The 14,458-nt window shown below is 33.4% G+C and overlaps 1 protein-coding gene across 6 annotated transcripts in view; it reads right to left on the minus strand.

Annotated features, from left to right (window-relative positions):
* Nucleotides 1-14,458, minus strand: part of TTLL7 (tubulin tyrosine ligase like 7) — a 156,173-nt gene that overhangs the window by 79,442 nt on the left and 62,273 nt on the right. For all 6 annotated transcript variants that reach the window (XR_005022097.1, XM_036870837.1, XM_036870836.1 and 3 more), the window contains exons 6-8: nucleotides 12,219-12,377; nucleotides 7,721-7,937; nucleotides 3,063-3,227 (exon numbers count right to left, since the gene is read on the minus strand). Coding sequence is in view for 5 of the 6 variants with exons in the window: in XM_036870837.1 (XP_036726732.1) it covers nucleotides 3,063-3,227; nucleotides 7,721-7,937; nucleotides 12,219-12,377 (541 nt within the window). In the remaining variant the exon portion in view is untranslated. The remainder of the gene's footprint in view (nucleotides 1-3,062; nucleotides 3,228-7,720; nucleotides 7,938-12,218; nucleotides 12,378-14,458) is intronic.

Below are 14,458 nucleotides of genomic sequence, written 5' to 3' on the forward strand. Positions count from 1 at the left end.
ACATTGCTTTGAAAGATGATTTTGTAGATTTGTACCTAAAGTATATAAAAAGCATTCATTAAGGATGATTTTATGAGTGATTATAGTCATTTTTAACCTCCATGGCCTGCTTTTCTATTGATTTATTTATTCTTGACCAGCACAAAAGCACATGTATCTGTTCTTCATAGAAGGTATTGCTGAATGTTAGTTTTCATATGCAGACAGCTACTTTTCAGAGAAATTACCATCAATAAAGTAGTCACCAAAAAAAGTTCTAAGTTAAAGTCATGAAATTTGTAAACTATTAAGATAAAAATTTATTGCACAATTGCCTTCTTCATCTCCTCTTATTCTCTTTTTATACTATCCCATTGATTCACCTTCAACAGACATCTGTAAGTACATGCAATTCTTAACAAGGAAGGCAAATTTTAAAAGAATTACATAAGTGCAAATAGTTTGACAAGATAATTGTAAGAAGGTACTTGGAAAAGTTAATGTTATTAATTATTTATTAATTGGTTACTTATAGATTATTAATATACATTTTAACTAATGTAGGCAAGAATGATGCAAAATTTACCCATTTATAGAAAAGATCATGCAATGTATCAGAGCTTAATAGGCCCGCAATTGCTATGTTCAGGTCATATCTGAAAATTATATTTTAAGCTCTAACTGAGGAGTTAATTTCCATACTCTTATTAGTATTAGTCTTAGTTGTATACCTTGTCCTAATTCAATTATGTGGGGAAAGTACCACTTAAAACTAATGTCTGTAAAGCTAATGATATCCATTTTTCTCTCTGACTGATTCTCTCCGTACATTCCTCACCAAGGCAACGCAACAGGTTCCACCTTTTCACAAAGACTTCCCTGAACAATCAAACTCATAAGAAGTGAAGAATCTGGTAAAGAAAAAGAACACCAGAGGGCATCTAAAACTTTCTTGGTCTCACTGAGCTAGTCACCAAACGACCCATTCATTAAATCATCCAGGTATCACCAAGTAGATCTTCCATCATTGAGCTATTGTATCAAAATTGAAAATTTTACCACTTTGATGTTTCTGACCCACATGATAGTAAACTATCATTATTAGAATATTTTTTGGAATTTCCAAAAAACTGGCCTTGATAAAGTAAATAGATAAATAAATGGCATTGTTGGAATCAAATTTCTTGTTTGGATGTATCAATATTTAGTCTCTCAGGAAGATATAATAGAAAGTTAACAAGTTCGTGAGAATCTGACCAAATCCAAATGACAAACTTTAAAATTTGATGGAACCCCTAAATTTTTAAAAATTTTGAATTTGTTGCTAACATTTATAAATCAGGAGACTTAGGGCATCTATTGACAAATTAGAGAATAAGGCACACTGGGCCCAAAATACCACATGGCATCAACAGGCTGGTGTTGAGTGGTAATCTATCCCCTTTAGACCTCTTATGCTCCTCAAATTACCACCATTCTCAGCCTGCCCTATTTTCTTCTATACAAACTACTTAACTCCTTTTTATTTGTCTGATACCTAAAGATCTTCGGGTTTACATTCTGTGACACAGAAAATAAGATTTTAAAAAAGATTTAAACCAACAAAACACTAAGAAAGGGAATAAATATAATGATGCTGAGTTTTTCTCTGATTTACTCAAGAGAACCAAGTTCAACCAACAATGAACTTTCACGTCCATTTTCCATGATATTTTTGTTTAAATATACATTATTTGTCCCAGAAGTCAAATTGTATAGCCCTAATCATGTTAAGTATTTTCAACATATTCTTCTTAACTATGAATACCATTTTAATATTTCTGCTAGGATTAATAAAAGGGTCTGTTTCACCAAGGTCATCTTCTCATATGTGTTTCCTTTTCTCTCTTTACCCTTACCATTTGGAATTTCATCTACTGCCATGGCTTTAATTATCCATTACACCTCATACATACACTTTTAACTGCCTGCTCAGCTTTTCTACCTGAGAGAGCATTTCAAGTTTAACATATCGAAAGTAGAATTCATCATAGCCTCATGGACTTTTAAAAAACTGAGTTCAGGTGTCAATGCCTCCAGGAAGTCCTGCTATGCCCATCCACTCAAAGCTACTATATGTGGTCTTCCTCTACAACCCCACAGAATCCAATGTATGCCTCTGTTTTTGTACTTGCTACATTGCATTTCATTAACAATTTATGTGCAAGTGTTCCCTACCAAACTCTTGAGTTTTTTGAGGCTTGGAGCTGTATCTTATAAATCCTCAAATTATCAGCCAGGGACAGGCTTATATTATGGGTTCAATAAATGTTTACTGAATAAATGAATAAATGAACTAGCAAATAAGTGAATAGAACTCTTTTCTCTCATCTGCAAAACTAAGCTCTACATCTCAAAATAAATTCCTTCCTATTCTATTTCAAATAATGCCACACCCATTCTCCTTATAATTATTCCTCAAAACTGCAGAAGAATATGAATACTTCTTCCCCCCTCCCCATTCTGAACATTCAGTTAATCTCAAGGTCTACTTCATTGTCACCTCTTTTATTGTGGTTCAATTCAAGCCATTCTTTTCCCTGAAGCTACTCCCAAATGTCCTCCTCTACCTACTTCTGGTCTTCACTCTAACCCATCCTATACCCATTGTCAGATTTATCTTTCAAATGCATGGTCTTTGGCCTTATTACTCTCCTCCCTTAAAAACTGAATGAATCCTTACTGCCTACCAAGTGAAGCCTTGATTTTCAGACCTAAAACTTGGCTCCACATATCTTTCCAGCCATTAAGTCCTCATGAATCTCCCACAAATACGATATGTGCCAACCTGGGCCACTTTGAACTATTTTCATACCTCCATGCCTTTACTCACGCTTTTGCCTCCGCTTAGCATTCCCTCTTTCTGAGCCTAGCAGTAAAAGTACTACTTATCTATTAAGGTCCATGACAAATTTCACTTTCTTCATAAAAGCACACTTTATCTGCCCAATCTAATGTAATCCGTTCTTTATTTAAAATGGTTGATGATCCTTTCAATTAATATGAGGAAAGACAGTTAAAATTGTAAAATGGTATAATCTTACTGAAATATCACTCCAAAACTTAGCAACATCATGTTGATTTGCTTGTAGGAATTCTGTAAACCATTTGATGGAACGTTTGCTGCCTTTGTTTTCAGTTTCATCCCTTTCAAAATGTTCATTGTGCTTGTTCACAGAGTAGTTTGTCAGATGCATGAATAACTGGGTCTGTAACAAGTCAGAACCAAAGTTGTTATCACCTATGAGACTCTAGAACCATGAAGTTTCACAGAAAAGAAAGCATCCAAAGAAGAAAGACAATCTTAAAGTTTAAAATATACATATTCATAATTTAATGATTATAAAGATAATTTTCAAAATGCAATGGCACATTTTTCTAAAAAAGGTTGTGAAAGTAGTTACCTACAAAGTTACTTTGTATATTACTGAAAATATATCTACCATAGAAAGTATGAAAATAATAAGGATATATAGAGTAATTAAATGAAAATGTGAAACTACATATTGCTAAGCAAGAAAAATGCTGTAACTTTGAAGTTTGTTTTTCTTAGTTGGTTTGTTTTTAATGTTTTTCTAAAATTTTCATCCTAACTTGTTTTGGGAAAGGAATTTTCTGAGAGAGAGTATTCTATATCTTCTCAAACAAAGATTTAAAAGTGAAAGCTCAAGTAAGTAGCAGAAACCTAGAGGCAGGATACCAACCTCAACCTCTGCCCTCCCATCCTGACTGGAAGATCACTGTAACTTGTTAACAAGACAGAGTGCACTCACAGTCAGCAGACAGAAGCACCACACGATGCTGTACAAATGTCTAAATGATTAACAGCAAATTTATAGCGCTCCATACTGGAGTTCTTAGGTCTTAGTCTCTTTATATTCTTATGTTTGTTGACAACGTTATCCTCAAATAAACTTGAAAAAGAATACAAAATTTAAAATTTCTCATAATTGTCAATTAATATACATTAATAGCTCCTTATCAATCTATCATAAACATTCATGAGGTCTGTAAATCCCACCCTCATGATCCTACTCCCATAAACCACTTTAGATAGCAATGTTGCATCACAATGAATACATACTTTGGGTACATCATTACTATTCTGATTTGTTAATAACCAATGATATTGATATCATATTTTATTTTCACTGCAGTTACTTAAGTCTACAGTATTGAAATCTTTGAAGCAAATATGCAGAACTGATCATATGAGCTACATGTTGTTTATTAATCCATATGCCCACCAGTAATTAAGAATTTTTTTTGTTCATTGAACAATATTTAAGGAGCACCCACCACTGGCAGGAATGTGTGCTGTGCACTGTGGACACAAAGATTAACAAGGCAGACATAGTCCCTACCTTCATGAAAATTATCACTTTAAACTAAGTGATATTTAAAAGAAAGAGCATAACCTTATACTTGTCTAATTTTACGTGCTTGATTTAAAGAAAAAAGGAAACTAATCAAACTATAACATTCCTTAGTTTCCAAAATAGAAATTATTTTTGTTTGGAAAATAATTTTTTGAGGAGCTCTCCATTTGGCAGGAATTTCTTAAAATAAATACTAACAGCAGTAATAAAAACTCTAGATATCCTAGTGGAAAAGTGAATAAGAAATGGAACTTTGCATTTTTCTTAAAACATTATCTTTATATGTAGCATTGGAAATTCCACAATTTCACATCTACCTTGACAAAAATCCCCTTCTAAACAGTTCATTGTCAGTTGGACATTTGCCATAAGGAGAAGTGATGGCAGCTCTGAATCAAATAGCAACCTGCAACGCATGAAAAGTATATAACTATTCTCCACCCTATTTTATAGTGTATAGGCTCCAAATAATGAATTGGAACATACAGAACCTTTCAAGGATTGACTGACTGCTACACGGGGTGGCAAAAAAATTTATGTTTATTATATTTCAATTTCTGAAATTCTCTCTTATGATTTCCTTACATGTAGCTTATCAATATACAGCTCATGACAAAATGCACCTATTTTAAAAATTGGAAATACGAAGGAAAAAAATATGAAGCAGTCTGCTGTCCAAAAACAACCAATGGGAGCATTTTGGTTTATTTTTTCCACCTTTTTTCTTAAACTTATCTTTTACATAAGAGTGATCTCACTTTAGATAAAGTTTTGCACTTCACTTTTAAAATTTTTCATATCTTCATGTAGGAATTCAATCATAAAATTTTAGAGATATATGAGGAACACTGATGTTTATACAGGAGAACATCATTTTTCATACATGTGAAAACCAAAGCCAGGAGATTATGTGACTCAAGAGCACTTGGCAAAGTGAAACCTAGAGGCCACGTTTCCTGACTCCCAATCTTTCAATATGATTTCCTAACCCAGTGTACTTAAGCAAATCACATACATCCAACTTAAGAAATTAGAATAAATCACTTTATCACCTAAATGAGCTTTCAAGTCTTACCCTTTCCTATCTCTTCCCTTACTCTTTCCTCTTAAAACATGACTATCTGCCTTACATATATATAATCCAGTCTTACCCACTCCAACTATTTTAATTATAATCTATAAACTGACAAGCCCCAAATTACGCCTGTAGATCAGTTCTCTCATCTAAGCTTCAGACCTATACTGTATATCCAAATGCCAATAGTATAGATCCATTTGGAAGTCACACAGGCATCTCAAATCAAACACATCAGCTTTCTGCAAAACTTTAAAAGCTCCTATACTCCCTATCACAGAGAATGTCACCATCCACCCAACTGCTGTGCCAAAACTCTTTTGAGTTTTATCCTTAATTTCTCTCTCTCTTTCCCTTATTCTACAAATCAACCTGTCGGTATATCAGTGTTACCCATGGTATCGTAAATATATCTGAAATCTGTGCTCTTATTCATAGTCCTGTCCTACTATCACTTCAAATTAAGTCATCTTGTCTCTCACATGTGGTTAGACTAGAATACAGCTTCTTGTCTCCCTTACTCTAGTCTCTCCCATCCATCTACAGCCCCATCTCACATTCCCCACACTATAGACCAGGTGACCTTTTTAAGACAAAAATCTCATTCCTTCTTTCCCTTGTTTAAAATCTTTCAATGCTTCCCTTCTTCTTAGGTTAAGTTCCAAAATCCTAGCCATGATCTACCAAGATCTGGCCTCTGGGACTCTCCATCCTGATGTCAGAACACCCATCCTTTCTTAGTCTGTACTTTAGCCATATTGAATGTGTGTGCTCTCTCCAGACGTATCACTCTCCCTCCTACCTCTGGACCATTCTTCTACTTGGAGTCTTAACCCATCCCACCCCACCTCTAACTTAGCTAAACCCTCACTCTTCAGATTTCACTTTACAAACTCCCTCTCTAACTGTATCTCCAAATGAGTTAGTTAGATGTTCCTGCTATGCACTGCCATAGCATTCTCAGTTTCTTAAACCATTACACTTACCACTGGGTATTATAATTGCTTATTTATTTTCTGCCTCCCCACTAGATTGTTGCTTTTGTGAGATCAAGTACTGTATCTGTCTTGGTCACCGTTTTTCCAAAACCAGCACAATGTCTAGAATGCAGTAGAGTTCAAACATTTCTTGAAGATTGGATGTATTCACACCTTATGACCTTTGAAGAGATGATTCTTTCTTTTATCTTCCTTTCCTGTAAAAACTTTGACAGTTCCCTTATTCTTCCTTAGCCAGGTTTACAACATTTCTTAGTTAATTGAACGTAGCAACATTTATGATTAGTCATTTAATTTTGGAAAATGACCACTCAATGTAGTCATTTATGTGCATAATATTATAGAAGAACAATAACCAGGCCTTTGACAAAAATGGGAAACAATCCTTAATTAGGTGTAATTTTTACTGTAATTAGTAGATCCAAAAATAGAGGTAGAGGTTAACTAAATTTTTAAGTATGGATAATAAACTACAGTTTGTCTCTCATAAACTATAAATTACATTTATGACTTTCATGATAAATTATGATAATAAATTACAGTTTGACCTTCATAAACTACACAGTTATGACTTTCATCAATATGTTGTGGCTACACAAAGATAATCTTAATGGAAAAATACTAACAAAAATCTCCACTTAATAGAATTAAAAACGTACTATGAAACTGCCAATTTATGCCTCTACTTCACAATTGATCAACATAAATTTAAAATCTTCTCTTTTGTTCCAACAAAAAATAATAACTCTACTCTCTGATAACTTTTGCTTTCTCTGTTTCATGTACTTTCTCCCACATTCTACATGTTTAAACCATACCTTTCATACAAAGCCTGCTCAAATACCACCTCTCCCATGAGAAGCTGAACAAAACCTATTCCTACACTCAATTCTTTAACACTTTATCTGTATTTCTCAATGGCATATTATTTTAATTTGTATTTCTGTATCAAACATTTCTATCCAGGACCACTACACACATATATATACTTCGAAATCCATCCTCATGCTCACAGCACCCAGATGGGGTGTGTTTTCCTAATTAGCCTACCTGGAGCAGCAGGCACTTTTTTTTCTAATTTCCACAAAGCTGTCTTAAATTAGAGGCAGTCTTATTTACGTATATAATTCTTCTAGACTATAAAAGCCTGAGAGGAGGAACTTTGTTCATTTAACATTTATACACAATGGGTGTTTTAAAAAATAGATGTTGAATAAATTAATAAAATCATAGTGTCTGGTATCACTTACCAAATTGGTCTCATTAGGTGGAATGTACTTCTCTGTTCCCATTCGCACAAGTCCATCATGGTAGAGAAATATTTTTAGTGGATCACACGATGTTACCAGAATATAAATTCGTAAATCAAACTTGTAACCTTCCATTAGGAAAGGTTTTTCAATGTATTCTTGAACAATCAAATGATCCTGAGATGGAAGTTTGTCACCATTTCTTATCAAAGAAATCCTAAATTTAAAGAAAAGATTAAAAGAATAATTTGTTATGGAGTCAGGATTTTAACAAAGTTATAGGTAATACTCAAGAGGAAAGTGGTCCCATCACACACACACAAAAAAAACACAGCATAAAAATACTGTCAGAAGCAACTTTTTTAGAACCATGGATACTAACCAAGGAACATGTAATAAACAAAAAAAAAAACAGCTGAATCTGTGTAAAACAGATTCCTAGCATTTTAACTTACTCTGGTACCATCCCCAACCCCCAGCTCAGCAGTGGCCTTGAGCAGTAACCCGTGTTCCCAGTACAGGTACTGGTTCTAGAGGCAGCAGAACAGACCTATTCTTGTGGTTGTTTTGTTTGTTTGTTTGTTTGTCTATTTGTTTAAATCAGTTCTGTGGTTCCCTGGACAATCTCAAAGGTTTTCTTTTATCTTGTCTAACTGCGAACTCTCCCAGTGCTGAGGCAGCTACTTGGGGGGGTGGGGGGGGGTGGGCGGAGACAAATGTTGAAAACATTTAAAGACAAATGTAGCAGTCCCTGCTGCCTGGGGCAACAAATAGCAGTTGGGAAAAACAACAGACTAACTGCAAAGATTGGGGAAAAAGACAGGAATGACAATCTTTGGGGAATAAGGGCTTTGAAAAACTCTCACATATTTATGGGATTCTAGAAGGCCATATGAATGCCCAGGGCTAAGTGCATGCTCAGGAGAGGCCTGAGATGGCTCTAAACTCTTACGTCCAGCTAACCATCAAGCTCTGGACAAGTAGGAAGTGAAGGCTAAGGCAGAGTTATAAACTACCTAGCTAAGTGTTGAGGGCATGCTCCAACACACACACACGCACACACACCCCATCTGCAAGGATTGGGGGATAAATATATATCTATACCTATATCTATATATACACACACACATATACATATGTATGTGGGTGTATATGGATATAGGTATAGATATAGATATTTGGTTCCCAGTGTTTAAGGAAATCTCTATTCAATTACTAATGGATTGAACAATTACACTGACCACTGACCTAACAGAACAGGAACTTCAGAGGTCACACACAATAAAAAATACAAACTTTACAAAATTATTTCAGAAAGGTCACTAAACAAATAAACATCAATGGTAACAAAAAACCCTGTAGAGGAGAGAGAATCTAATTGTCAGAGTTGCTACATTACAATACACAAAATGTCCAATTTTCAACAAAATATCATGAGTCATTCAAAAAAGAAGAGTATGACCCATACATAAAAAAAATTCTCAATTAATAGAAACTATACCTGAGGAAACCCAGATATTTGACTTACTAGACAATAAATTATTTAAATCAACTATTTTAAATTTGTTCAAAGAGCTAAAGGAAATCATGTACGAAGAACTGAAGGAAACCATGGGAATAATATCTCACCAATGAAGAATATCAGTAGAGATAGAAATTACTTTTAAAGGTGGTGGGGTAGGTGGGGGGAACCAAACAAAAATTCTGAAGTTGTAAAGTACAATAACTGAAACAAAAATACATTAGAGGGGCTAAACAGATTTGGGAAGGCAGGGAAAGAATAAGCAAACTTGAAGATAAATCAATTGAGATTAGTCTGAAGAACAGAAAGGAAAAAGAATGAAGAAAAATGAACAGAGCTTAAGAGCCCTGCAAGACAACATCAATAATATCAACACACTCGTAATGGGTGTCTCAAAAGGAGAAAAGAGAAAGGGGCAAAAAGACTCTTTGAAGAATTAATGGCTGAGAATCCCCCAATCTGATGAAAAATATTAGCCTACAAATCAAGAAGCCTAATAAACTTCAAGTAAGATAAACTCAAAGAGAGCCACACTAAGACATGTTCTAATCAAACTGTCAAAAGCCTAGAGAAAGAGAGAAAAAAGTAGCAAGACAGGCCACTCATCACATCCAAGCGATCCTCATTAAGATAAAGAGCTAATTTCTCATCAGAAACAATGGAGGGCAGAAGACAGTAAGATGACATATTCAAAGTGCTGATAGAAAAAAAAAAAAAACTGTTAACCAAGAAATCTATATCTGACAAAATATTCAAAATTGAAAGAGAAATTAAGACATTACCAGATAAACAAAAACTGAGAGAGTTTGTTGCTATTATACCTGGCCTATAAGAAATGCTAACGACAATCCTTCAGGCTGAAGCAAAGGGACACTAGGCAGTAATTCAAATCTACACAAAGAAATAAAGAGCACCTGTAAATATTACTACATAGGTAAAAATAAAAGTCACTACTAGTGTAGTTTAGGTTTGTAACTGCTTATTTTTCCTGTATTATTTAAAACACAACTGCATAAAACAATTATTATAAATCCATTTTGATGGGCACACAATATATACAGGTGTAATTTGTGACAAAACATCATAAAGGGGGAAGAGGCAAATAGAAGCAAAGTTTTGTTGTTGTTTTTACCGTTAAAAGTAATGATACTAATCCAAACTAAGTTGTTATAAATTGAGATGCTAATTGTAACCCCAAAGCAACCATTTAAAAAATAACTCAAAAAATATATAGTAAAATAAATGACAATGAAATTAAAATGGTACACTAGAAAATACCCATGTAATACACAAGAGGGCAGAAATGGAGAAATTGAGGTATGAAAACTATATAAGACATAAAGAAAACAAATAGCAAAATGTCAAAAGTAAATCTTTCCTTATCAATAATTACATAATAAATAAGAATGGATTAACTCTCCAGTTGGAAGACAAGATTTGGCAGAATGTATTAAAAAATATGGCCCAACTACATGCTGTCAACAAGAGCCACACTTTATATTCAAAGACTTAAATAAGCTGAAAGTGAACAAATGGAAAAGATATTCCATGCAAACAGTAACCAAGAGAGAACTGAAGTGGCTATACTAGTATCAGACAAAATAGACTTTAAGACAAAAAGTACTGCAACAGACAAAGAAAAACAGTAATATAATAATTTTTAAAAGTCAATGCATCAAGAAGATATAATAATTATAAACATATGCACCTCACAACAGAGTTCCAAAATATATGAAGCAAAAACTGATAGAATTGAAGGCACAGATAGACAGTTCAACAATAGCAGCTGAAGTGTTCAATGCCCCCCACTCTCAATAATGAACAGGACAATTAAACAGAAAACCAGCAAGGAAATAGATATATTCTACAGATGAGAGAGGTGTACTTTACCTATGTACTTCTGCATTGCATGAGATAAACCCTGGCAGCACAGTATGTATAGTATACTTTTCAGCTATTTTATTACTGTAGTCAATTCATATTATTAACTATTTACACTAACATTAAATATATATAAAAATGAATTTTTAACATAATTTTTAACATTAAAATTGAGAAAATGTGAACTTCAATTATCCCCCCAAAATGTTTACCTTGATACTAACATATAGTGAACCAAATTTACATTAAACAATTAATATACAATTTCCACTAACACTACATGTTGTTTGTCTTTTAAATTACTAAACCACAGTTTAAAATAATGTCTGATTAAATTATTAAATTATGATTAAAAGTTAAAAGGAAATGTGTTGAACAGTAATTTACCTGGCAGCTATATTTCCAAATATCTTTTTTCCCCACAGCACTCTAAATCAAAGATAAAAATTACTTGTGTTTTTATTAAAAGTAGCCTCAGCCACATTTTCTTTGAAAAAGTAAACAGCAGAAAACTAGCATAAGAAAGCAAAAGTAAACAGGAATATTAAGTTGTATAATCTATCCCCAGCTAACAGGTCTAGTTCTCAGCACTTTAGCTTAAAATGTGTTCTACTCATCTTCAATCCAATTACCATGGCTACATAAAGAAAAAAATTATTTGTAAAGCAAAGAAAATAGATATTTTGTGCTTAAATTTTTTTTTAAAGATGAAAACAGTAACACCCTTTCCATTTCATTCACCAACTCAGTTTAGCTCTACTGTATCAACTGATTTTCCTCTCCAAGCTTACTCTAAAATTATGATGAATACAAATTTTATGTTTAAGAAAAAATTTAGAAAATATTTACTTTTCTCTATTTTGTAGTCTCCTATCAAAGTCTCACAACCTGCTGATTAAATTTTTAGATTGAATTATTGAAGCCTCCAGGACAGGGTAAAAGGGCTCATTAAATATTTAGTTCCAAAAAAGCAAAAGTTAGAAAGCTATTTTATTATTTTTTTCATATTAGTACTCAACCATGAGCAAATGGTCACACTTATTCTTTCCCCCAATTTTTTAAAATTTTTATGTATTCCATATGAAAAATACCTACCCATGACCCATTGCACCATTAGCTGGTTTTACTATAAAAGTCTTCTGCTTTCTTTTTTTCTTTAATTCTTTCATATAATTCTGAAATTGTGTATATTCAGCAGGGAAGATCCATGTTCGAGGAACAAAGGTATAATCCAGAGGCCGGGACTTGATCATTCTGTAAGTTAGAGATAATATGAAAAGTAACTTCTATTCAAACTTATCTAAACTTTCTTTCTCTGTGCTGCTGACATTTACTACAAGGATTTAAATTCCCTCCATTTCTTCATTTATTGATCCATTCATTAATTTTTTAAAATGCCTATTAATCACCTACTATATGTTAGGCACTATTCTAGATACTAGGGATACATTAGTGGAAAAAATAGACTAGAATTTCTGCCCCATGTACTAACTTACATATTAATAGATCAAACATTTGAGTATATACTATGTGTTGGGCACTGAGGATTAACATGGTCTCTGTTCTAAGGGATTTACATATAGGCTATTAATTAAATAACAGTGTGATAGGTGCAATAAAGCTGTATAAAGCAAGGTAACATGTGGAAGGCGTCATTAACTCTGCCTCCAGGATGGGGTTGGTTAGTATGGTTCACAGCCAGGTGCCATTCATATTGCTTCTTAAAAGATGATTTGGAGTTTGCTGGGTCATCCATAGGGAAAAATTTTAGATTGCCTTTTACCCCGGTGTTTTCTGGAGTTTTACTACTTTTGTGAGAAAACCATTGAAGCCTCTGAGTCAGGTTTTGTTTATATCAACTACATCTACCTATACATGTAGTTTTATGGCTACAATGTATGGCCTGACATTTTTGTATTTGCTATAAATCAGGCTGCCTATTTGGTACATAACTTAGGGATATTGATAACAATACTAGGTATAAAATGTTTGCTTTTGATTAATCCAAATGCTAATTATTTGGTACATATTGATTTCTATAACAATTTTTAAATTCTTAGAAATATTTTAAAATATTACCTATTAAAGAAAATCTGATTGTTTCAAAAAGTCTTCTTTATAAATGTATGCAAGTCTTTTATAGATGAGTAGTTACTGTTTCCAAATGGGACCATAGTATATAATATGCACAGAAGCAGGGCCTATACTGTAAGACTAGGGTGTGGAATATATAAGCCACCTGGCTTCCACAACTGGAAGGTCATACAGTTATCATATTTCAAGTGCTCTTTCAAGAGAACCCTATAAAAAAAGTTATGTTTCCACTATGAGAAGGAAAATAATCACCAACTCCATCTGTCAAATCCAAAAGAAACCAACCAGGTAAATAATCTCAGTACAAAATAGGCTAACGTTGACTGCTTTGAAACACACACACACACACACACACACATCTAAAGGAAGCACAATAACAGTGCTAATGTACTTGTTTTTATTTCCAACACCTTTACATGTATTTATTATATTTTAACAATAATGTGAAATTAGATCAAGTTAAAGCTTTAATAGAACAATACACTTTAAAACTAACCATGAGGTGTTTATGAATGATACCATTCTTTGTTATATTTAGAAAAAAATCCAAGCATACAGTTTATCAACTTTCTTAAAATAAAAAAAAATCTAATCAACAGAAATATAAGCTGCACAAAAATTCTGCAGTATATTCAGTATAACACTTTACCTGTTAACAGTTTTTCCCATGAAAGCAGATTATTACTCTAAATAATGGTCTCTGACATAAATATGTGTGCATGTATCCCCGGGTAGGAACATGTACATGTGTGTATGCATATATGTGTGCACACAGGCACCTATTACAGTGCCTGGCACATATTAGATGCTCAATAACCAGTATTCTGAACACACACATACCCACAGGCGGGATATAATGCAACAACTTAGTTCCTGCAAGGTTTAACTGAAAATAATTAAGTATATATTGAATGCCATGTACAGAAAACTTTTTACATTTAAAAGAAAAACTTATGCTGCTAGAGAGACAGCAAGTTGCAGTGAAAAGAACCCTGAAATTCTGGAGACCAGGTTTCTACTCCAGCTCTGCTGTTAGCTATTTGACTTTGTGCAAGATATTCATGTCTCTGACCCTCAATTACCTCCTCTGCAAAGTCAAAGAATAGAACCAGGAAAATTTTAAAACACCTCCAGCTCTAAAATTCTATCTCTTCCAACAAAATATCATTTCAAATCAATATAAATTTGTGAAAGATAGCACTATGACATTCAAAATGTAATTTTTGAACAGGTCTTCTCTA

Source organism: Balaenoptera musculus, chromosome 1, assembly GCF_009873245.2.
Source record: "Balaenoptera musculus isolate JJ_BM4_2016_0621 chromosome 1, mBalMus1.pri.v3, whole genome shotgun sequence".
In the NCBI taxonomy this organism is placed as follows: domain Eukaryota; kingdom Metazoa; phylum Chordata; class Mammalia; order Artiodactyla; family Balaenopteridae; genus Balaenoptera; species Balaenoptera musculus.